Source organism: Myotis brandtii, unplaced genomic scaffold (genome assembly GCF_000412655.1).
Source record: "Myotis brandtii unplaced genomic scaffold, ASM41265v1 scaffold419, whole genome shotgun sequence".
Classification (NCBI taxonomy): Eukaryota; Metazoa; Chordata; class Mammalia; order Chiroptera; family Vespertilionidae; genus Myotis; species Myotis brandtii.
In genome coordinates, this window is record NW_005366075.1 from 2,018,580 (window position 1) to 2,044,423 (window position 25,844).

The following is a 25,844-nucleotide window of genomic DNA, read 5'->3' on the forward strand; positions in this document are numbered from 1 at the left end:
CATCAAAGGACAGGGAATCGGGCGGAGGACCGGGCCCAGCACGGCCCAGCCAGGGCCGCGCCCAGAGGAAACCCTTCGTCTTGTGAGAGCACGGGGCGGCCTCTCAATCTGTCTGGGCCCCAGAGAAGAGGCAGAAATCCCCGCTGGGAGGGGAGGAGGGCGGGTCAGGAAGTGGGTGGGTGACAGGCTAAGGGGCTCCAGTTTGAACAGAAGGTTCTGGAGACGCAAGGAGCAGGGAGCCGCTGCCCTGGCCGAGCAAGGCTGCTCACGCACGGGCCGGAGACTCCTAGCGTCCCTTAACCCAGAACAGAAGCCTGTCTACACTCCTGGGGGCCCCGTGGTGCAGACACCTTCCTGTGGACCGCCCCTGACTTTGTCCCCAGAACGCTTCAAGGGCACCTAAAAATACCCATTCCTACTTTTAGTTCCAATGAAAACCGTTTGGTGTACTTTCAAAGCTACTTAAGGCTCTTAAGTGAAAGGACGCTCTCAATAGGACAAGCCGTTTCATATTCCATAGCAACAAGGTCTCCTATAACAAGGGCTCAGCAAGAGAACCGGAGTCTGGGTGTGCTGAAGGCTCGGTTGGGGGTGGGGTGGAGATTCCACTCTGATTCATAGCAAGGACTTTCCATCAGTCCGACCCAGACACTTCCTGGATCCTAGATATGTCTCTCAGAAGTTTGACGCTGTTGCTATGTCCTCTGTGTTCCAAATCACTAGTTTCCTATGACTAATTTCAGGAACAAGGCTGTTAAACACAAGGATTTTTAGAAAGAGCCACAGGGATAGCAATTCTAACTGGAAATGTGAGCAGCCAACACAAAAGGCAACTAGTAAAATAAAAAGTGCTGAGGTTGACACCGACGCCCACATTGTTCACTCTTGGCCTAGACACCAAATGGCTTCCTCTCTGAGAGGGGACAGCACACTGACTTGTTCTGAAGTAATGAAAAGCCAAGCCAGGCACGGTTCAGATGGGAATTTGATTTTCACAACTGCCTGGACGATTTATGCAGGAGGTGGCCTTTAAAAGTATGAAGGGACGAAGAGCTGCCCTGAGAATGCAGTGCTTATGCTGGGCGGGCTGAAACCTAGTATTGTCTCCCAGCACAAGGCAGCAGTGGAATGCTGCTCCTCCCACCCAGAGCTCACTGAGAAGCCGTCTCCCACCAGGGGAGTCCGTCTATGAACTTCCAGGGGCAAAAAAACCCTCCATTTTTCTGAGATCTAGTCCCCTGGCAACCCCCACAGCGCCTGATGGGGAAGAACTGCTTGCTCCATTTTTCTGAGATCTAGTCCCCTGGTGTGTGAAAGCGGGCGTGGGCAACCCCCACAGCGCCTGATGGGGAAGAACTGCTTGTTTGGCCAAAACAACGGCATCTCCCACGTCCCCTCAAAGCTAGTCGACCCCCTCAATTACTCTGAGAGGAAATACCAAATGGAGCAAGGCCTTCCGGCTACTTGTGCATTCACAGACTTTACTCTATTTCTACCAACTACTTCTTAGTCCTCATCGTTTTGTTTAAAAGGCAGCTTAAAAAAAGGAACTGCCTACTGACCTGACTCATTCATCTGGCAAGGCGAAGGCATCCTGCCTTTCAGTACTGTACCCCCGCCCCCCCCCCACACACACACACAAGGAGAGGCTGACACTGGCTAACAGGAACTAAAACCATTCACTTCAAAATATTTTGAAAAATATTCTCTTATTTTGGGCCATATTTATATTTTAGCAGCAAATAAACTTTTTTTTTTGTGTGATTGCTTTGCATCAGACTCTGCTGTGCTGCTGCAGGGGGAGGAGAGAAGGCACTCTGCAGAGCTGATTCCCTAACCGAAGGCCACAGTGAGGGTCTTAGTACAAACTGAAATCCAGATGCGAATACTGTCGCTGAAATCCATCATGCTACAGAGAAAGGCCCTAGTACAGCAGGAAGCTGCTTTAAGCGCCCAGTATTTGGGATCACTGTTTCCAAGGAGAAACACTGAAAGTGTGGGTTTTTCATGCGCTGAAGGAAATACAATTTTAATTTGTATGACTCGGCAACCAAATAGTGGGCAGTCTTGGATTTCTTCCTTCCCCAAATAACATCAAAGGCATGACTCCACGCCTGCCCACCAGGGCCAGCTTCCCCTCCTGAGTCTGTAGCTACTGCCCAGGCGCCCGCAGGTGTGAGGTCACAGCGCCGTGTCCGCACGCAGAGCTCACACGGTCTCCGGGATAAAGCACTCTTTGGTGGAACGCGAGCAGCTCGGGGCTTAGCAGGTAACGTCACACAGTGTCACAAGCGTTACAGTGAAGAGGGTGACACCAAACAGAATCGACCACTGAGGACCGTTTCCGCAGGGCCTGTTCCATCTCTGTACATTCGGGCGCAGGGCGAACAGAAAATAAATAGGTGAAAGGCCTCCGTCAGACCTGTCCTCCGAGGCCAGCAGCGAGCGCGGCCACCACAGGGACACACGCACCAGAGCGCCAGCTCCCGCCGCGCGGGCCCTGGTGTTTACACCTGAGACTAAGTGTGCAGCAGCTGCTCCACGTGGGCGCGTCTACAAACGGCGAGCCGACTGTCTTCCAGTCCCCCTCGTCCCCGAGCCCGTGCAGCTATTTAAACTCCAGGGGACAGTTTCTTCACTGAACAAGCTTCTTAGGTGGAAAGCAGCTAAGGCTTTTGCAATTTTGTTTAGTTTCCAAATAAATTGTGCTGAGTCCTGATGTGGTTCTATTCCCAGTCTTCCTTCAGTTCTGGTCACAGGTTTCTACTTAACGCAACACTGTCTTAGTCCTCGAAATGGGGGGACTAGGGGAGAAAGAAAAGGACTTTACCATGAAGGTTCTCAAATGTGGCACAGGCAGTTATTGAAGACAAGGAAGGCAACATAATAAAAAATACTGACATGCTAAAAAGTACACACTTTGTATAATTCTTTAATGACAAATACTTTGGAAGACAGTACAATACCAACCATAAAGACAAACAGGAGAGAAAGGCAAAGCAGAAAAGGGTTCAGTTCTGCAAAAAATAAAAAGAAAAACAAAACAATAAAAACACAATAAGAGGGGGGTGGGGCAGAGGCAGCGGAGCAATGAGAGTACCATAATGCCATTAGGGGCATTTGCTGCAAAGCACTCCTTTTCCTTCTTTCCCTCTGAGGAACCAGGCTGTGGGAAGAGCGAAAAGAACGAAAAGATAAAGAAGTGTTACTCGGTTATTCCCAAAGCCGGGATTCGGTCACAGAACGGTGGGCGCCACAGGCAGCTTCCAGCTCAGCCCAGCGCAGTGCAGCCCCCAGGGGCCGCCTGGCACCGGCGCCAGAACCACCCCGGCTGCCCCTCAGTCACTGCCCCTGGTTCATCCTCACGCTATCTCCCTAGCTTCCTCCCGCAATTTATTACCTTCAGCTAAATAGCAGCTTTCAGAGAGAAACTAACGCAAAAGCAGAGTCAGAAAAACCAATTCCGATCTGGAGGCCGACTCTACCAGAGCAGCTCACGCACACCCGTCAGGTTCTCAGAGACCAGACGGCAGCGCGGAGCTGAGGAGGAAGGTCCAGGGCTGCTCGCAAGGGGAAAGCCTGGAATTTCAAAGGGAGATTAATGTCTTAAAAGGGTCGGAGGCCAACTCTACCAGAGCAGCTCGCGCACACCCGTCAGGGTTCTCAGAGACCAGACGGCAGCGCAGAGCTGAGGAGGAAGGTCCAGGGCTGCTCACAAGGGGAAAGCACCTGGAATTTCAAAGGGAGATTAATGTCTTAAAAGGGTCACCAGCATTTACACACAAGAACATTGAGACATAACATTCTGGCCTTCTACACGGATGCACGTGTGGAGATGATGGTGGTAATAAAAAATGAAAGCCCCGAGGTGGTGAACAGTCACTGGGACCTGAGACGCTAACGGACCAGAAGCAGGGACAGGTGTGACGATGGCAAGAATCACAAATGAGAAGACTTAAGCCAAAAAGAAAGAGGAAGCCCTCACGCGAAGGGCGGTGAGGAGCATGGTTTCAGGGCCGAGGGAGGAGCCCTCGCGGCAGGATGTTGGGGCCCAGGGTCCCCCAGAGCAATGAGCATTCGGTAGGTTTGGCAGGTGGAGCAGAAAGTGATGGTCCCCAAGGATGCAACCTGGAATAGAAAACCCCTTGTGCATCTGCAGTTTTCTTAGAAAATGGATGAAGTTATGATTTAAAAAAAGAAAAGAAAAAGACTGCCACAAAGAAAGGGCGTCAGCTGCTGGAAGCACGCACCCACTGGGCGAGCCGCGCAGCCTCACGCGACGCAGGTGGCGACCTTCTCCAGACCCTCCGGGAGGCCTCCAGCGAGTTAACGCAAGGCCCTGGAGAACGGGCCAACTCTTCACTGCATTTAAGAGCGACGTGAAGGTGGTTTCTAGCTCTGACAGGAGGCGGGAGGTGCAGAGCGCTCTAAGGATGGGGTGTCAGGTATCTGCTCCTTTAACATGTTTGTGGGAAATTCTCCCGCGTTGTGGAGACTCTCAGTAAAGAGAGCCGCAGCAGTGGGCAGTGCGTGTGGGGAGGTCTCCTCCAGAACCTCTAAGAACAGAACAGAACGCGGGAACGAAGTCAAGCTCCTGCTGCTGGGGCGGCGTGAACAGCACAGACCTGCAGGAGAGAAGGCAGCTCCCGGCCGCGGGCAGGCCGGCGCCTCGAGGGCACGGATGAGCCACTCTGAAACGTGTGCTACTCTTTCCATATTGTTGTCTAAGGAAAGAATCATCTCAGCTCCTATTATTCTGTCCTAAACTGGATTACATACAAATGTATTAATTCCTTCACCATCCTCCAATCAGAAGCCAACACTATTCAGTGGGTAAAGCTTCCGGCTGTAGCTGGGCTGCCATCGCTTCCTGGAAGCTGGGAGTGGGACCTGCACATGATGTATTTGTCCTTCTTTGGTGAGCAGGGGACTCACAAAGTGACCTAGCACCAGCCCACGCCCTGGAGGAGGGCAAGGAGACCCCGCCAAAGGGGGTGGTGGAACACAGCGAACCCAGTGCACCCTCACTGGTTCCCTTCCCTGCCCCTCCCAATCTGGAAAGTCCATTTCAGAAACTTAAAAGAAGCCTTTGTGCTTTTCAGCGCTCTCCCCGGTGCCTGGACACGGCCTTGGGCCATTTCAATGGTAAGTCAGGCACCTCAGACCCTCCGAGCCTCGGTCCAGGGACTGGGGAGGTGCTCACTGCACAGGCAGCACCTCTGTGAGAAGCACACGTTTAGGTCACTGGCCACGCCCTCAGCGGAGAGGGTGGCAGGGCGCAGCCCGCCCCGGCTCCTGGACTCTGTCCCTGAGGCCCGCAGCGCACAATCCAAAGCAGCCGAGTGAAGGTGCCCGACACCCGGGCGGCGAGGGATCCTGAGCCACGACCCGCAGAGAGCACGGCCATTCGAACATGTCCAACTACCACCAACAGCTCCCTATTTGAACTTTTAACAGTTAATTCACCTGAAAGTGTCCAAGTTAAAACACTCCCATTACACTCCATTCACTGTAGAAAAGTTCGGAAAAAAGCAAATGATTAAAAAAAAAAATCCTCAACTGTCCTAACTGGTAATATCTTGGCATATTTTCCTATATCTTATTTCAAAATACACAAATTGAAATATAAACATTTATAAATATTTGTTTGTAAATATTTATACATCTATAGATTTCTATACACATAAAGTATATCGTACATTTATAAAATTGAATAATTCATAATAATTGTGCATAGCTCTTTTCATTTATCGCTTCATGAGCATTTATCGAGATCATTAAATTTTCTTTAAAAACATGATTCTAGAATAGATATTCATTTGGTATAATTCATCAGTCTTTAGACTATTTCCTCCTTCTTACTGTTATATAAATAACATTTTGCTTTTATAATGTACTAAGTCTTTGGATTTGGTCAGTAATTCTCTAATATTCTTCTTATGTAGAATTAGTATGAATATTTGATAACTTTCTGATGAAAAATTATAAGTCCTAAAATCATGAGTCAGTGCCCAATTCTGAAACACTTGTATGGGCACCATCACATTCTCATATGGTAAAAGCACGCAGGAAAACTGTCCAAAGGGACCGGCAAAGACGAAGATGGCGGAGCTGAACAATTCCTTTAAGAAGGAACACACATGGAGTGGCTGGTCGCCAGCCAGAGCTCAGCACCCGATGGCTGCGCCACCCAGAGCCTCGCTCAGCACCTTTGACGGGCACCTCGGGCCCAAACCCCACCCCGGGGCAGAACAATGAAGAAGCACGACATCTGTGCAGGACGTTATAGGGAAGCCGTGACCTGTTAGAGGGATTCGCTGTGCCAGGAGCGCACCAGGACAGGGCCACGGCTGCCCCCTCCAGGCTACGTCACCGGAGCTGCCTGCCTTCCGCTCCAGGGAGGACGCCTTGGGCTGCCTGCTCCTCTCCCAGAGGGACCTGTTCATAGAATACGGTCATGACAGAGCTCCTCAGGCAACAGTGAGTAGCGGATGCGGCTGCAGAACATGCCCCCTCTCCCTTCAGTAATGAGGGGAAGACTCTGGGCTCAAAGGGAAAGAGGAGCCACGTGGCTGTGGACTGTGGCCAAGGTCAGTCCCTGAGTCACGAGGGATCACAGCCCCACTAAGCTCGCGTGTCCACCACACTTATGTGCAGCGAGCTCTCCAACAATCCTGCAGCACCGGCACAGAGAGGGTCCCCCGAGTCCTGGCAGGGAGCCTTGGGAATTCTTAATTGAGAACTTACAACAGGCTCAACTTGCCCACATTATGACCCAGAGACCACATCTCCAGGGTTGAACATCGTTTTTGAAAAACAAAACTAAACAAAATCCTGCATTAAAATGGTCCAGATTTCCTTGGATGACCAACACATCAAACACATTTGATTAATTCCCCATCACAGGGCCTCTGCCTTTGCCTGTCTCCATTCCTGTCCCCAGAAGGTGAAACTGGACACACAATGCCTGGAACTTTTCAGAAGACTCGGATTCTTTTCTCACCTTTTAAAACTGCTTTTCCTTGAAGCAGATCTGGTGGTTCTCTTAGCAATGCCTGCACTGCCAGAAATGCTAGGTTCAGATGTGTTACAGCTCTGAACACTGGACTGAAGAATTACTCTGAAAACAGTTGGAAAAAATAAGATTATATCACTGAACAATTTCCAAATACTTGACACAGGAAGGCATTGTTGCACCTGAGTGCAAATTATCTGATGGAGAATTGGTAGGATTTTCCACAAACACATGTTTACATCGAGGTCTTTTGAAATGAAGCATCTCATTTCCTTATGAAGGTTAGTCACACAAAGATAAACGAATGACCTGGCATTTCAACAAGCCCCACACCAAAGAACCAATCAGCAAAGCAAATGTTTGTGTCCCAAGTAAAAGTAAATCCTCAGAATTCCTGTCATGAAAACAAGAAATCATTTAAACCCCCCAAATTCTATAGAATGTGAATATAAATATCTAGACAATATTCACTCCTCAGAGCTGAGAGTAAGGGCAATAAACCCGGAATCAATACCAATTTCACATAAGACTTCACATTTTAAAACCATGTTCAAGCAATACGTGAGTTTTATTCGGATTACAACTACTTACTAAATCACCAAGTACCATTAACAAGAAAGTGAAACTGCCTGAACTCTGTGATACTTGATTTAATTAAACTATGAGAACCTCAAGGAGGCGATGCTACAGAGGTAAATTATTACGGAGGCAAATTCATGAATGAGAAAGAACTCCCTGAGATCAAGCCTCCGTGCAAGTGGAGGGTGTTTTTGTATTCCTCACTCAGTTGTCACAGGGAAAACATCAAAAGACTTTATACACATTCCTTTTCTTCAAGAGACTGAAATGCTCAAATGTATGCCCCCACATTTAGCAAAAGTACTCAATGTTATTTCTAAGAGAAAACACTGGCTTGAAAAAGCTTCCTGCTGGCATATGCAAACATAAATAACACAGCCAATAACAACGGACTTGGACCCAGCTCTTAAGAGTAAAAAGAAACCATACCAGCCTGGCCGGTGTGGCTCCGTGGCTGAGCACTGGCCCACGAACCAAGAGGTCGCTGGTTCCTGGTCAGGGCACATGCCCAGGTTGCAGGCTCCATCCCTGGTCGGGGGCGTGTGGGAGGCAGCCGATCAATGTTTCTCTCTCATTGTTGTTTCTATTTCACTCTTTCCCTTTCTCTCTCTAAAGTCAATTAAAAAAACACATATATTTTTAAAAAAGAAACCATTCCAACAAACTAGTGGTCCCGGGCTGCTGTCCATCGAGGGTTTCTGAAAGCCTCATGAGACAGCTCCGCCCCCCCCCCCCCCCCCCCCCGAGGGAAACTGATCCTCGCTAATGAGCCAATGCTGGACTCAGGACTTCTCGTAAAGTTTTACCTCCTAAATCAGTAATGGCGAACCTATGACACGCGTGTCAGAGGTGACACGCGAACTCATTTTTTTGGTTGATTTTTCTTTGTTAAATAGCATTTAAATATATAAAATAAATATCAAAAATATAAGTCTTTGTTTTACACTGTGCTGGCATATGTGACACAGTTGTGCGATTAAAGACACCCACTGCCCTGGCACATGAATTCTATGCCTGAAAACAAAGGATTTATTTAAAGTTTTTCTGATTACATAAAGGAGTGTCTGTCAAAGATGTGAATCTAGAATCAAGAATTTTTCATAAAGAAAAAATAAAACAACAAAAAGCAGCCAAGGGGGCTCCCGCTGCCGTTTCTGAGCCCAGGCCCAGGGCGCTCGCCACGCAAGGCGATTTATTCCATTTCCACAAACGGAGAAAGTGAGACACCAACTCCTCAAATGAGGCCACTTACAGCCCAAAGTATGGACAACTACTGCACTGTCCAATCGTTAATGTGAGGGAAACACGGGCCAATGCATCGCCTGCTTAGGAAATTTGAGATCTGATTTCTTAAATTGACAATACTATTCAAGACAAGAAATAACCGCTAAATCAAATTTTAGGCTGACAGGAAAGTTTTTTGTTTTTTAAAAAGTATTTTAAAGTATCTATCAAATTAGTGTAAACAATTAATGTGAATTAATATAATAATATTAATAACTGATGTGGAACTTTGAAATAGAGCATGGTAGACATTTAGAATGCATGAGTCACACTAATAAAGATTCGGGCCACCAGCTATTTGCATTAACAATAGAGCAGCTCTTACATCTGTAGATTATGCATCAATGAGGAGGGAAAAACCCAGCAACTGCGCTTAGATATTACCTGTGAGAGCTTCCAGCACCACCTGGCAGGGGATAAGCTGGCAGACTGCCAAGGTAATTGAGAAGGAACCATTCCCACCTTCAAACCAATCACGTGACCTTGCAGAGCAATAGGCAGCACATGCACCTTCTCCCCCCCACCCTCCCCAGCAGAACCCTCTTTAGCCCTTTCTTCTCTGCGGGATCTGCCGAGCCCCAATAGTCCCCAAGTTTGGACATGACATCTGCAACTTGAGGAATATTGTAAAGTAAAAACTATCAAGCCACAAAAGTGCCTTGAACATAAACATTCAATTCCAAGAAAAGAGTCCATCAGTGCAACTATGTACTATTTACACTGGCTGTCGACCACGGATGCCAAACGAGCTTTTGAAATGATGAGCCGGGGCCCTGCAACTCCGGACGCATATTCCCACTAAGAGTCTGACGCAGCAATCGGGGGGTCCTTCACGTCGCCAGCTCCAGGCACACCACCAACTGTGCCCACAAGCAATCGCCTCAAAGACAACTATGAGGACCCATCGTTACCTTTGAAAGCTTTGATTTCTGTAAATTCCAAATTAATCAATCAGGCTGAATGGATACTCTGCTGCGGGTCTAGTGCAATGGCGAGTGTTAGTAATAACAGAGAAAGGTCACACCTTCCTAGACGGTAAAAAGAAGAGAGCCTCATGGAGCCCATTTAAAAGTTACCCTGGGAAAATAAACAATCAAAGCACCTGAGTACTATTAGCAGCGCCGCCACCCATTTGGAGCTCATCTATTCAAGACAGCTTTGCCCTGGAAAACCACCGGGAAGGGCCATCTATATTGGAAACACAGAGTGTCAGCCTATGTGACAAGTTCGTATTTAATGACACATTTTAAGAAAAGGTCACAAATAGAAACACGTTAAGCAGCTTTTCCTTAATTTTGAAAAGAATGAAGTCTGCTAGGTTTCACAGTCTTTCCCCACCATCTGAAGACACTCAATGAAACCATAAAACACGAGTGGTGGTTGCCATGAAATTTTACTTTGGAGGAAGTCCTAGCAGGAACTTTTGTATTCACTAATAAAACTCCCAGGTCCGAGTTGGAACAAGAAGAGAAATCCTTGAATGAGCTAAAGAAAAAATGTCAGAGAATAAGGAAGGCAGCCTAGACAGGAGAGGGCGCGTTCTCGGCAGCCGCCAGGGCACCGCCGGGCCTGCGCTGGGTCTGGGCTGGAGATCCCGGCGAGCTCGTGCACGGTCTTCTGCAGGAAAGACGTCTCTTCTCGGGCACGGTATTCATTTAAGGGTGAAAGGTGTCCAGAGAACACAGAGTCTGTCCATGTCCCCCTGAGAAAGGCATTTGGGTTGCTTTCGGGGAAAGAAGGAAGGCAGGAGCAGCGCTGGTCACGCAGAAACACAAACACAGACAAGACTCCAGTCTTCTCCGCTTCCCTCCGTCCAACATCCAGTTCTGAACACGTGACTGTGAGGGGAGGCAGGGAAGCGAGGTCGAGGAGAGAGCTCCGCAAACTCACGACAGAGACTTGCTGGGAAGCAGCTGCTGCGAGAGGCTGTGTACACGGCCTCGAGACCTCCTGGCTATAAAGCCCGATCTTTACCAACAGAAGAAAATCAGTGCGAAACTTACTTCTGCTAGATTGGAAAGGATATGCTAAAAATATTTACTCTAGAAACTAGAGAAAAGTTGTACAGACAAGTAATGGAAGGAAAAGCACCCCAAAGTAACTAAATATTTTTAAGAGGGACAGAAATTGCTACTTCAAGAAATCTGTTAAGAGTCAGCACAACTTAAACACAAAGCCAGTGGCTGAGCATCGACTCAGGAGCCAAGGATCGCAGTTCGATTCCCAGTCAGGGCACATGCCCGGGGGGCGGGCTCGATCCCCAGAAGGGGCCGTGCAGGAGGCAGCCTATTGATGATTCTCTCTCATCAGTGATGTTTCTATCTCTCCCTCTCCCCTTCTCTGAAATAAATAAAAACATTAAAAAAAATAACAAAAAAATCAAAGTGTGTTGTTTTTAATGACTCTTGTATGAAAAGAATATGAAGGGCCCCCCGCCCTGACACCACACCATGAGTTGAGTTTTCGAAAAAGGACCTTTGAGAAAAGGCAAATCAATAAAGCGCATAAAAAAAACAACAAAAAAATCAAAGTGTATTGTTTTTAATGTCCCTTGTATGGAAAGAATAGTGAAGGGCCCCCCTCCCTGACACCACACCATGAGTTGAGTTTTTGAAAAAGGACCTTTGAGAAAAGGCAAATCAATAAAGCGAGGAGAGCTGCTAGCGACAAAAACATGCATCATGGGAAACGGCAGCAGTGAGCTAGTAGAGAAATGGGTGGGACACTTACACAGCAGCTATTTGTCAAAGGGTCCGATGGCTACTGTGCTCTTAAACCATCGAGACAGAATAGCAGGATGGGAAGAATGTAGTCACAAACAATCCACCAGATGACAACACTACACAGTGCAGAGGTCAGCACAGCTAGGGAACATCTGGAAAGGGGTGAAGGGAAAGAACAGATGTTCAAACTGAGAAGCCAAAATAAATAAAACAATAAATAAATGAAGCCATGTGTAAATTTTAGACACCCTGTGATGATGCGGAAGGGTGGGAAACAAGGATGGAGTTTTGCTATATTATGTTGGAAAAAAAGGCTGTCTTGCCCTGGCCGGCATGCTCCGTGGTTAGAGCGTCCAGTGATTCCCGGTCAAGGGCATGTGCGGGAGGCAACCAACTGATGTGTCTCTCTCACATCGATGTTTCTCTCCCTCTGTCTCTCCCGCCCCCTTCCACTCTCTCTAAAAATCAATGGAAAAATATCCTCGGGGGAGGATTAACAACAAAAAAATGCTGTCTTCAGTATTAAACTAATTTGACACTTGGTAAGAACAGAGTAGGCCCAATCTTTAGTTCAATAACTGCCCATGTTAATATAATTGTATGATACAGAAATCAAAGTTGTTGTTATAGGGTTGAAATTCTTCAAAAAGCATGATATGCACACACAAAAAACTGAACCAAACCAGAGGGGAAAAGGAGGCAAAACCAACCAACTGATAACTAACGCCATCCATCCCCTCGGAGGCACCATTAGCAGCAGACACAGCATAGTGGGGCTGCTCTCACTTCAATGGAGCCATATTCTGTATCATCCAGGAGGTGCGTATCCTGAAAACAAGGATTGCAGAAGTACAGGCAACCCAGACAACACGACAAAAGACAATTATCCTTATAAACTAATACAGTAAGTCCTCACTTAACATCATCGATGATTCTGCAACTTTATGCAAAACAAAATACGACAAAACCAATTTTACCGTAGACTAATTGGTATTAACAAAAGTTAATCTCCTACAGCATCTCATCAGTGTTATGAACAAAGTGACGTTATTGGAGGACCTGCTGTACTGTACACATTTCCTTTGTTGTTTTTCTCATGCAACTCAACTCGGCTTTCAGCTTGGTGTTTCTTACTCCCCTGCCTGGCTTCCAGCAGTGAGGAAGGGACCTCCGCACAGTTGGGAGGGTGGTAACGCCTTCCAACTACATTTCCAAACGGTCACCGACACATCTGTGACCAATAACAAAAGGCTCCATTGAGTCTTTGCTTTGTGCAAACTATTGGGCGCAAACTATGAAGATTGTACAGACATCGTCATCAATGTCTGTCATCTTAATCACTGAAGACTAGGTGCCAGGCCCAGGCATCCTATGTGGGCGTGAACCCAAATCTAGACCACACTCTCTCACTCCTGCCAGCAAAGAAAAACCAAACCAAACCTGCTGCATGGTAAGGTTACAGGCTTAATAGTTACCCAGAATGTAATCAGTGACTTGGAGCAGTACTGGACCCCACCAATCCCAATTTTCACTTGTAGTTACTGACTTAACAGTTATCTTAAAGGCAGAATGGCCTGAATGTCCAGGTGTCTGCCGTATAGACCTTTATTTGCTCCTCTAATGAAGCTCCTGGCATATGAATTATTTTCCAGGGATGAAAAACACACCCGTCAACACTGTACCGTTAAGGGGGGTTTAAGGCTTTTCAAGGCGAATTAGATCTATACTTTTGCATGTTCCTGTGTAGGATACATTTCCCCTCTTCATGAAGCATCTCATTTAACCACAACAAACTAGCAGAAATGATCAGTATGCAGATAGGCAGCATGGGGGAAGTTATCAAATCTACGAAATCTACTTGAGCACAGACAGCCACGTACTTGCCATCATTCCCGACGATCACCTCCAGGTCATGGAGCTACATGACCTACTGTCTTCACGGTGGGCAGGATCACACAGGCTTTCTGAGAAAATGACTATTTTACAATTTCTAATGACTTTCACTTTCCCCGAATATTGACTATAAAATAGAAACCGGTAGTTGGATTGGTATTTTACGTACCATACCTTTCTCTTAAGAATCACATGTTTCTCACTAACTTTCCTTATGATGAGTATTTTCATTTGGATTTAAGTGCCAATAGCAAAGAAAAATAACTTGCCCGCGGTGACAGGGGAGTCAGTCGGAAGGCGGGGATTGAATTCAGGTTTCTCAATCTAAACTGCAGTTGAAAACTCTCTCAGGGGACTTTTCTTTCTAAAATAACAACAAAGACTTGGGAGGGGAAAAAAATCTCCAATTGATCTCCTTTTTTAGAGCCAAGAGAGCTACAAATAAGAGCAACAAAGAGATGATTTTAATAGGGTTTCAAAGAACAGAGGAGAGGGCAGGCAGGCTGCTGCCCAGGAGGGGAAGGTGCTGAGACTGACCGAACGTCCCAGGGCCTGTGCACACAATGGGGGGGGCTTTGGCCTTTTCCTTCAAAAGTGTGGCCTCTAAGCCTGCTAACTGTGCCTATGAGGGGGACAATTTGGGGGCTATTCTATTATTTTTGGGTTATAATGATAGTTTTTTTTTAACATTTCTAACTTTTACCATTTTAATTGGTTTTAATTTATAACAAGAGTGCTTCAGAGCAAAGGGCCAGGGTCCTCGTTTGGCTTTGGGGTGGGGGCGAGGCTGGCTCCCCCTCCCCCGCCCTCGCCAGTTCCTCATTCACCATCACTGAGCACCCTCAGCTTCCCCCCAGGGCCTCAAACACCAAGGGGAGAGGAATGGCATCTAGTGTCACCTTCACATTTAGGATGTCAGTTTTCATTTACTGTCTTTTATTTTATCACAATCGGAGACAGATTTCCCATAAGCCCTATTTAACAAAATATTGGACCAGAACTGTCATCCCAACTGGAGAAGGCAATAAGCTGTTGAGAAATAAACAGATGCTGCAGATTCTTAAAAACAATACAAAACACCCAGGCAGATGAAAAGCAGCCACAGAATCTCCCTTCCTGGGGCTTCCCACGCGTGGCCTGGGCAACGGCACCTGCCGCTCCGGGAAGCTTGCCGGAACGCAGGCCGACACAGGCCCGTTGCCCTGCCGGGCCCAGCTCCCCCAGGAGACTCGTGCACACTGACGTCTGACAGGCTCTGCGTTGGGCACTGCCTGTTGCCTCCATCAGGTCTAAAATGGGCTTCAGAATAATTATTTGGAGGGACTATCATGTTTCTAAATAAAAATAACCCATAAAGCTTTAAATAAAGACTTTTAATGAAATTTTAAAAAATGGCACTTGGAAAAATTACATAAAATGTACAAGCATTCTAGCTGATGGCAACCCCATTGCAAAGATAATGCTTAAATGGTGCCTACAGTCAACACCGATGCCCTCCACTCACATAGCTCCTTATTCTGGAAAATTCTATTCTTCTCTTGGATCTTGGAAGGACGCCTGAGGCAGAGGCCCAGCACAACACGTGCCTCAGGGGCAATTCTACGTGAGAAGTTAAGATTATTAGGAGATACCAGGGAAGAACTATTTTTAATGAAAAACAAGGCTTCCTCTTCTCTGCCATGAACATTTACTGTCATTAGCGCCTTATGCACCATATTACAAGATGCTTAATAACTGAATAACTGGCCTCTGTCCACCACAGAATAGGGGGAGGGGACTGGAAACTGGGTGCCTCACAACGATGAGAGGTTATCGGAAGGACGAAGTCCAGTGTCACAGGTGGGAGCATCTACTGAAGAATACCCTACAGCCCTGGTCGGGTGGCTGAATGGTTGGAGCATTGCCCCGTCCACCAAAAGGTTGCAGGGTTCAATTCCTGCTCAGGACACATATCTAGTCTACAGGTTCAATTCCTGGTCAGGATGCATATAGGAGGCAACCAATGTTTCTCTCTCACATCAATGTTTCTCTTTCTTCTTCTCTCTCCCTCCCTCCTTTCCTCTCTCTCTAGAATCAATAAAAAACTTATCTTCAGTTGAGGATTTTAAAAAAAGAGAATACCCTAGGAAAAAAAGTATGATGGCTAAGTTTTTTATTCTACTTTTTAAAAAAAAAAATCATACTGGATGTTCTGCGAGATTTTATCCAAACTACCACTTACACAAGCAACATCAAGTGGACAAACACACTCACTGACTCTAATACTTCCTATTCCCACGCTAAACCTTCTTCTGAAACTTGAATATAATTCCTCAAACAAAAAAGTTAAATAAAACATATAGTTTGATCTATTGTTGCCCTCAAGTAATATGATGACATTAAGCCACCATGTCACCACGGATTCAATTCTACCGTAGTAGAAGAGATTACCTGCACCATAGCAGTGAGTCTAAGGATACTCACCATTTTTAGTAATTATGGACAAATCTATTGTTTGTGGTTTACACTTGGTGTGACACCCTGAGGATGTCCAGAGATGATTCCAGAGGAAAAGCGTTCCTAAAGCTTTCCTATACACAGGCTAGAAGTCAGGATGGAGACGGAGATAAACAGAGGATAGCCTAGAGCTTCGTAGGCTATTTAAAATAACTCGATTTAAAATAATTTAGAATCATTTCAAAGTGGCCCAAGGGACATGCAACTACAGAGGAAATGTACCGGACAAATGCTCCGGAAGGCCTCAGACACGCACGAAATCACACCAGCCCCGCCAGGGCGCCCGGACTCACGTGAGGGGCACCGCGCTCGTTTTTTGCCGTCTTCTGCTTTTCAGGGCCCGGAGTCTATCTCCTTGCGTCACGCCGTAGCCTTCGTCGTCGTCGCTGTACTGCACAAGTAAAAACACACTGAGCCAACCACCCGGCTGCCTGGCTCATGCAGCAGAGCACAGCAGCTACGCTCACCCCCGGGGCACGCACGCCCGCTTCCGGCTGAACTCTAAAATAGCTGCTGCTTTTGAAATAAAGCTACAGGTCACGTTGCGCGACACCCAACCTTCACTTCCACAGACACAGAAGCTAATAGCGCTCCTGCTATAAAACACTGACAGTGAAGAGGCATAATGGGCTTTCAATATTGAAAACATGCTTTTTAAAATTTCACCATCTACTTACCATCACTTAACACAGGACAGCTACCCCTAAACGCTTGGTTCTCTAAAGTTCCCCACGTGGGAACGACCGGTCCCTAGGTCAGCTGTCACAAGGTGTCGGGAAGGGGGTCACTAGGGCCACCGACAGCGCTTCCTTCGCATCCCCTCCCACCAGTGCCCAGTGTGTAAGAACTCCAGTGTCATGGACACATCACCTTGTTCTAACTATTTAGCAGAAAGTTCCTAGAGAGGACTCTACGTATAAAAAATGTGACAATAATCCCTCAAAATGTGCTTTATTACTCGATCTGCAGTTTCCTCCGCGCCCTGAAAGGTTCTCAACGGCATTTAAAGAAATAGCAACAGAGTGACGAGGATGGTTCCATTACCAGCTCAGGTTCTTGCTTGTCGTGATGCTTGTCCCCATGGAGTGAAATGTCGTCCACAGCCAAGAGGAGCTTTGAGACAGCTGCTCTGTGTTTGCCGTTCTCCTGAACCCTTAACTTTTGACGGAAATAGTCTCCTTCCAACCAGAGGTTTGACTGTTTCCTGTCAGAGCATTTAAACAGCATCAAAATACACTTTTTGAGAAAGAGACAAACGAACAAGGTCGTCCTCCTAGACCGTCTGTCGTTATGGAGACTAAGACGTCTACTTCCGATCAGTATCCAGACCCAGCGTTCCCGAGGAATCACCAAAGCCTTCCATCTACTTACGTCACCAAGAACTGCTGCTGAGGCCCAATCACGGAGCCAGGCCTGCAGATCCTGATCCAGGCGATGGCCTCGGCCGCGGTCATCCTGTAATGCTTCATGATGTAGCAGGCTATCAGGGTGCCCGTTCGTCCAAGGCCAGCTAGGACGGGAAACAAGCCAATCAGACCTGGTCCCTGTTGCGAGGGGCGGGCCTGCCTCCCCAAACAGCGGTCCTGGAGTTCGGGCGCGCACTGCCATCACCTGGAGAGGTCTCAAAACACCTCCAGAGAACGGATTTAATGGTCCCACAATGCCGCCTCGACAGAGATTCCTAAAATCCCCCAAATGATTCTTCACACAGCCAAGAATGAAAATCGTGTTCTAAGTGACGACTCTCAGTAAGTACAGTGCTTCTACCCTGAGTTTTCTCTAAATGATAAAATCACATTCCCAAAAACACAGGCTTAAAATCTTGCAAAACTTTCCCCTTCATTCGCCAGTGTTTCTACTGTACTTTTCTACTCGTTTTCACATGATTTTTAAAAACTCTATTGCTGCTATCCTCCTTGACTCTCGCCTAAACTACTCTATTTCATCCTGCGATGGTAATTTTATGTGTCAACCTGGTAGGTGTATTTGGGTGAGAATAGTGGACTTTTGAGTAGGTGGATTACCCTCCATGTGGGTGGGCCTCATTCAATCAGTTGAAGGTATGAACAGAACAAAAAGACTGGCCTCCCCAAGCTAGGAGGGGCTCTCCAGCAGACCGCCTCCAGGCTTCACGCACCACTGGTTCCTCTGGGTCTCCAGCCTGCCAGCCACCCTTGTGTGCGAGCCAATTCCTTACCCTAAATCTCCTTCTATGCATCATACATGTCCTATTGGTTGCTTCTCTGAAAAACCCTCGTTGCTACAGATTTGGTACCATAACCATAACAATACGTAAAGACGCGGGAGTGGCTCTGGCACTGGAATATACAGGCTGCAGGAGTTTCAAGGCTCCTGTAAGAAAACACCCAGACTGCCTTGAAGGAGCTGTCGGCAGGAATATGCACGTTAGCACGGATTCTGGAGCAGACACAGGTGGAAATGAAGACCGTGTTATTGGAAACTAGAAGAAAGGCCATCCTTGTTAGAAAGAGGCAAACTCCTGGCTGCACTGTGTCCGCAGGCTTTGTGGAAAGCAAAACTGTGAGCGGCGGCCTTGGATAGTTAGCAAAGGAGATCATCCGTGCGCGAAGGTTTGAAGGTGCAGCGGGGGTCTCCTTACTGACACGTAAAATACGAGCGGAGGGAGATGAATCCAAGACCTTTTTAAACAAAAACGAACCAGAAACTAAACATTTTGAAAATTCTAGGCCTATCCATACTGTGGAAAGCAAGCACACATGTTCTGAAGACAACACCAATGGTGTGGCTGAACATGCAACTCCATAGACATTACCCATGGATTTAATCACCAGAAGCCAGAAATAGACACAGAGGTGGGCACGGCTGCCACCACCCAGGCCCAGGGGCATGGACCAGGCTACACGATCCATAACGTCAGGGACAAGGCCACCACCAGAGCCAAGGAGGCGGGCCTGCCTCCCCTGCGGGCCTGTGGAATAGATATTGGAGCCAGACAGTATTCTTCGCATTTGACTCCGGGTGGTGGACACACAGTGCAGTACACAGATCTTGTAACACAGGAACCCACACCTGAAACCTATATGATCACTTTAACCAATGTCACCCCAATAAGTTTAATAAAAAAAGGGAAAAGAATAGCTTCCCAAAGCCAAAGGGGGGAAAATTCACCAAAGCTTCTGCACAGCTAAGGGAAAATTAGATGTGACTCATGTGATGGCAACAAGATCATTTTGGTCTCAAATAACATTTTAAAAGGACACTAAGAAGCTGTTATTTAGCCGTGAAAGATTGACAAAAGACGTCTTTCTTCTTACTGACCAGGGAGAAGACGTCTTTTCCCCTGGTTGGGAATAACAAGTCCAGCAGATGCCTGAAAAGAGACATGTCTAAAAATCACTAACCCTCTTCCTCCTCCTCCTCCTAGCCCCTTCCCTCCCGGAATTGTTCGGAAGAAATTCCTTTATTAAGCACCTAAAGCGTGCTAAGTTTCAAAGGACAGATTTAGCAGCCAATTGAATAGCATGATTCAGATACAGTATTTCAGAGGTTGACAAAATTTTCCCGTTTCTTTTACAACTATTCAACTCTGCTGTTTTAGCAAAAAGCAGCCAAAGACAATATATAAATAAATATGTATGACTGTGTTCCGATAAAACTTAATTTATGGACACAAATTGGAAGTCCATATAATTTTCATGTCACCAAAAATTATTCCTCTTTTGATTTTGTCTAACCATTTAAAATGTAAAACCAGCTTCATTTCATGCACAAAAGCTGGCAGTGGGCCAGGTGTAGTCTGTGGGGCTGTGATCTGCATACCCCTGCACAACTGAGTGAGAAAACAGGGTGCGGAACTGTGTTTACAGCATGGTTTTCTGTAACTCAAAAACGGAGGCCTACAGATGAACAAAAGGCTGGAATAAATTTATAAAACGCAGCTGTACTGTTATGCTGAGATTATGGTTGATTTTACTCCCTTTACTTTTTGGTGGTTTCCAATTTTATTGCTGGCAATATTTTACTTTAATGATGGAAATAAAACATTTTGAAAGAATTAAAAGAAAAAGAAGAGCATTCGTCTCAAGCCGGAAGATTTAGGGCATTTGCTCTGCGAGGTCTAGACTGTCACCCGTTTCTTCTTTCTAATTCCTCCCATTCGGAATGCGAATGCCTGTCCCACCACTGCATTTTGGAAGAACATGACTGGTCTGCTGTCCCAGGCTCACAGCTGGGGAGGAATTCTGAAAGTCACCCGGAGCTGACTTAGACGATCGGCCTGAGACTTTCAACTTGGACTGACCACGGAATGAGTTAAGACTCTGGGGGCGGCTGTTGGGATGGAGTGAATGGTCATATTTATGTGTGAGAATGTTGAGTACTGGGTAGCCAGAGAGTAGAATGTTATGGACTGAATTATGTGTCTCCTCCCCCTCCTTCCCCCCAAATCCATAGTATGTTGAAGTCCTCTGTCCCACATGACAGTCTCTGGAAAAAGAACTTTATGAAGGTAATTAAGGTTAAATAAGGCCCCGGCGGGCACTTAGTCCAATAGGACTGGTGCTCCGATGACATGAGGAAGCGCACCAGGAGTGAGTGTACACAGGAGACAGAGAAGGCGGCTGTCGGCTGCCAGGGCAGCTTGCCCAGACACCTACCCGCCAGCACCTTGAACGTGGACTTCTAACCTCCAAAACTGTGAGAAAATAAATGCCTGCTGTTTGACACAGTCTGTGGTATTGTTATGGTGCCCCAAACACATTAATGCACTTCCTCATCAACCTCACGTTTCACTTGAAAATCCCATCTTCACACTGTCATCAGTTTTCTTCCCAAAACAAAGATCTGATTATATCAAATCCTCTTCTGGTTTTTAACGGGTCCCCAGGCCACTTCTGGGTTTCACTACTGACATTTAGGGCCAGATAATGCTTTGCTGCCAGTGCGGGCCTGTGTGTTTTAAGATGTTCAGGGGCATCCCTGGCCTCCACTCTCTAGATGCCAGGAACACCCCTCCCCCTAGTTGTGAAAACCAAAAGAATGCCTTGTGACACTGCCAAATGACCTGGGGACCACAAACCACCCCAAAGGAACACCTCAGGTTATATTGCTTATTATAATTTTTAAAACATGAAATAACCCATGCTGAATTTTGTTTGTTTAAATTATTCATTACTTAAAGTTGTGATAAAATGCATATAACATAAAACTTTCCACTTTAACCATTTTTGTGGATGTACAGTGGGGCCTTGACTTACCAATTTAATTCGTTCCGAGACCGAGCTCGTTAAGGAGCTCGTTAACTCAAATCACTCTGTCAACTCAATGCAAAAAATCGGCCGAGAGACAGCTGGTGTCTCAAAAAACTCGTTAGTCGGGACACTCCTAAGTCAAGGCCCCACTGTATCATTTTCCTCATTTCATTTACTTCTGTTTCCTTTTAGCTCACTGAGCGTTTTTCAGACAGCCATGTTAGATTCTTTGTCGGGCAATTCAAAGACCTATGTTTCTTTGGGGCCAGTTTCTGGAGATGGTTTTAACTGTTTGCAAGTGTACAATCCAGTGGCACTGAAACACCTCACACTGCTGTGCAATCATTATCAATGTCCCCCGTGTATGTGAGACGACAGTGCTTCCGTTGGTGGGCAGGGTAGGGTGCTCCTAGGCTCAGAGATGTGGCTGGTTTATTGTGGTGGTCAAGTCCTGCATTTCTTTACTTATCTTCTGTCTGGTTTTTCTACCCATATTGAAAGTGGGATATTAACATTTCCAACTAGTACTGGACAATTATTTTTCCCTTCAATTCTGTCCAATTTTCTTTCCCATATTCTGAAGGTCTATTAGACATGTAAAATGTTTGTAAGTGTTCTATCTCCTTACCGTATTGAACCTTTATTAATATATAATGCCCCTTTTTGACTCATAACCTTTCATTAAAGTCTCTTTTGTCTGATATCCGTATAATCGCCTTTGCCCATCCTTTCACTTTCAATCTATTTGTGTCTTTGAATCTAAAATTGATTCTCTTTTATTTTTTAAGCCATTCTTCCAATCTCATCTTTTGATTAGAGAGTTTACAGCTTAAGTAACAGTAATATCAGCCATTATAAGTGTCCAATGCATTTACTTTGACCAGAGATCTGTATTTTTCAGATAGCTTCTAGTGACTAGTTAGTGTCCTTCCATTCAACCTTTAGCTTTTCTTGCACGTCAAGCCCAGTGGTAGCAAACTCCCTCACCTTTTAGTTATCTGGGAATGTCTTAATTTCACCCCATTTTTGAGAAAAGGTTTAGCCAGATGCACTGACTACCAAATGTCCCCAAACAGTACACACACTAACAGCTGAGCTCAGTTGATGTTTCTCTTCAGCCAGGTAAGCTTTGAACAAAGGAATTTCATCCTAAAATGCTACTGGAAGATGGAAAACACAGTTGAAGTACAAACTTTGCCTTTATAATTATTTGCAGTGTGTACACCCTATGTCCCCCAAAATGTATGCACACTTTAACAGCTGATAACTCACTTCATTTTCATTCCTTTTTAGGTTTAACTGATTTAAAATAACGGGTGAGGCCAGACTAAGCTTTGAACAAAGAAAAATTATCCACTAGACTCTTTTATGGGGATACATAAAATATAAAGTTTATGTTACAAAACAAGAAACAGTTGACAAATCAAGGGCACACAAATACTGAACAAAATGATTCTTGATGTTTGTGATTCCATTGCTTCACATTATTAGCAGTGCCTGGACCAGAACAGTCATCAGTTTGAAAACAGGGGTTGACAAAAAATATTATTCATTCTATAGCTTCTTTTAAATTTTAAAAATGAACTGTATGTTAATAAAAACTGACTTTATAATCATTCAAAGTGTGTATACATTTTTTGGGACACCCTATAGATCAACCTTCCGATGAGAAATCTATTGACATCTTACTGGAGTCCCTTGAATGTGATAAGTTGATTCTGTTTTACTGTTTCCAAGATTCTCTTTACCTCTGACTTCAGATTGATTGATAATAATGCATCTGGGTGTGGGTCTCAGAGTTTATCTTGCTTGGGGCTCCCTGAGTTTCTTTGATGTTTACATTCATGTTTTTCTTCAAATTTGGGAAACTTTCAGCAATTATTTCTTCAAACAATCTGTCTGCTCTGCTCACTGACATACCCTAGAGCCTACCGAACAGCAGGCATGGAGCAGATTATGTGATGAATAAATGAATACATTTCCATGTGATAAGCCTTTGTAAGGCTATGAACACAATTTAACTTGCTATACTTTTCATATGAAATTAGGGTTTTAAAGCATTCTTTATATGTAGAGCTTTTTTATGTCAATAAAACCACAATAAAGTGGGTTTAAGAAAAAAGCAACTTATGCCCAGCCAATGTGACTCAGTTGGTTGGGCACCCCCCTCCCGGGCACCAAAAGCTGGTGGGTGCCATTTCATGCCAGGGCACATGCCCGGGCTTTGGGCTCGACCCCCAGTAGGGGGCATACAGGATGCAGCTGATTGATGTTTCTCTATCATCAATGTTTTTATCTCTTTCTTCCTCTCCCTTCCTCCCTGTGAAATCAATTAAAAAATCTAAAAACAAGCAACTTAAAAAAAAAAACCTTCTGTAACCACAAAAGCAGCTTCGTGTGTCCTAGCACATCATCTAATGACCATGGTATATACACAAACATACTCACACATCTACACATACATGCCCACCACTCGTTAACCAGCCCTACAGACATACCTTTACAATGCACTGCAATGGCGCCCTCGGCACTTTCACATATATCCAGAAATTCTTTGACGATCGCATCAGTAGGGGTGCTGCCATCCGCAAAGAAAAGATCATAGTGATCGAAACCAGCATTCGTAAATTGTTTGGCATTATACATCCTTTTATTCAGACGGATAATGGTAGTAACGTTGTGATTCTTAAAATAGGGAATGTAAGCCTCAGGAGAATGCTGGTAGTAACCTACATGAAGAAATTACCAAACGCTGTAAAATGCAGAAGGAAAACAATGGTAACAATTTCATCTGTAATTGTGTGGAAACAGTGTCTAGACTGGACATTGAATACCAATCTACAATAATAAAAGCATAATATGCTAATTAGACCAGACAGCCGGACGTCCTTCTGGATGAAGCTGCTGCAGCGGGGACAGAGGCAGAAGCAGTTAGGGGAGATCAGGCAGGCAGGCGAGTGGTTAGGGGCAATCAGGCAGGCAGAGGCGGTTAGAGGCTATCAGGCAGGCAGGTGAGCGGTTAGGGGCGATCAGGCAGGCAGGCAGGCAAGTGAGCAGTTATGGGTGATAAGGCAGGCAGGCAGGCAGGCAGGCAGAGTGGTTACAGGCAATCAGACAGGCAGGCGAGCAGTTAGGGGCTATCAGGCAGGCAGGTGAGCAGTTAGGAGCCAGCAGTCCCCGAATGTGAGAGGGATGTCCCAGATTGTGAGAGGGTGCAGGCCCGGCTGAGGAACAACACCCCTCACCTCCCTCCGCCCCCGTCCCTGTGCATGAATTTCATGCACCGGGCCTCTACTTTGATTATAAGTGTAAAAAAATAAATTAAATAAAGTTAAATTCAGGCAGAATAATGTACTGAAATGATCAAGTACCTTAGTTAAACTCTTAGGCCTCTTAAAAAAAAAAAAGAAAAAAAAAAGATGGATACTTTTAATAAGAAAACTACCCGGGTCCCATATTTTTGCATACCATTTTCAAGTCTGGTTTTTGAATAAGGTCCACAGAAGGCAATGAATCGGCCTGGTATTATCCAATTTAAATCTCCATTTTCTGCTTTCTGCAAAGAGACCGGCATGATTCATTTTTAGACTTAATCTCTCCACACCCCTTCTCAATATTGAATGCCTGCTGAACTTCAAATCCATTTGCTTTAGCACAAATGCTGTTTATAAATGATGAGGCAGGACACTAAATTTGAGCCTGCTCTGAATATTCCAGAGAAGAGTCAGTTGACTTTTTCTGGTCCTAATCACTTTCTCTTAAGTGTTTTTTGCTTGGGTAGTCAGCCTTCAGAAAGCAACTGACTGCTGGTATCTAAAATATACCTAAGCACTTTGGTGATTTTATCCAAGTAAATTCTCATATAGTTGCTACTAATTAATATAAAAGTAAACTTTTCCATTCGGAGTGATCTGGAAACTTCCATTTCCCTGAATGACTAACTGGCTTCCAATATGAGCAATCTTGACTCATTGAACAAAGGAGAAAAAAGTATCTATTCAGGCTCTGGGACTTTCGATATTTACTTTTTATTTGTAGAAACATGTCTGCATCATGTTGCTAACTATTTAATAAGAAGGTCGCTGAAAATTTTTTACTAAACCACCAGGAAATTTGAAATTGTAAGTATACTAGGATCACTGTAGGTCTCTAGAAAAAAACTGAAATTTAAAACACTTTACTTCCTGTTATTAAGTCCTTTCCATAACAATTATTATAAGATAAATAGAATTCAAATTTAACAACAATAGAAATGATTACACAAGGACTTGAGCAGAAAGTAGGAGACACTTGAGATCGAAGAAGAAAACTAATGATAAAAATAAGGTCAGTTAGTTTTGCTGGGCGTGTATATGTGTACCTAAGACTAAGTAAGAAATGTACTGAGTTGCTTGAACATCACAGGCCAGGCCCATAACCTAAAACCAAGTTACTTAATTATCACGGAGAAGAATTGGCGAGCCCATGTTCCATGCTAACAGGCCTAAATGGGAATGAGGAAAGTGTTGCCAGGTATTCTGATTTTCAAGTGAAGACAGAAATCTGAAGTTTTTTAACAAGAAACCTGCAGTTAGATTCCATTGAATCATAGGTGATTATCAAATGCATCCTGAATTCAGAGAA

The 25,844-nt window shown here is 45.4% G+C and overlaps 1 protein-coding gene across 18 annotated transcripts in view; it reads right to left on the bottom strand.

Annotated features, from left to right (window-relative positions):
- Positions 1 to 1,730: 1,730 nt before the first annotated feature.
- The window catches only part of CDC14B (cell division cycle 14B), an 85,355-nt gene continuing 61,241 nt past the window's right edge, over positions 1,731 to 25,844 (bottom strand). For 8 of the 18 annotated variants that reach the window (XM_014545700.1, XM_005873746.2, XM_005873745.2 and 5 more), the window contains 7 exons: positions 24,690 to 24,777; positions 23,720 to 23,950; positions 17,362 to 17,500; positions 17,035 to 17,194; positions 16,284 to 16,381; positions 7,004 to 7,120; positions 1,731 to 3,166 (listed from right to left, as the gene is read on the bottom strand). In XM_014545700.1, coding sequence (XP_014401186.1) covers positions 2,905 to 3,166; positions 7,004 to 7,120; positions 16,284 to 16,381; positions 17,035 to 17,194; positions 17,362 to 17,500; positions 23,720 to 23,950; positions 24,690 to 24,777 — 1,095 coding nt within the window. In that variant the 3' untranslated portion in view covers positions 1,731 to 2,904. Of the gene's footprint in view, positions 3,167 to 7,003; positions 7,121 to 10,724; positions 10,847 to 11,390; positions 11,754 to 16,283; positions 16,382 to 17,034; positions 17,195 to 17,361; positions 17,501 to 23,719; positions 23,951 to 24,689; positions 24,778 to 25,844 lie in introns of those variants that run through there. The other 10 variants (XM_005873755.2, XM_005873749.2, XM_005873750.2 and 7 more) reach the window with 8 other exon arrangements.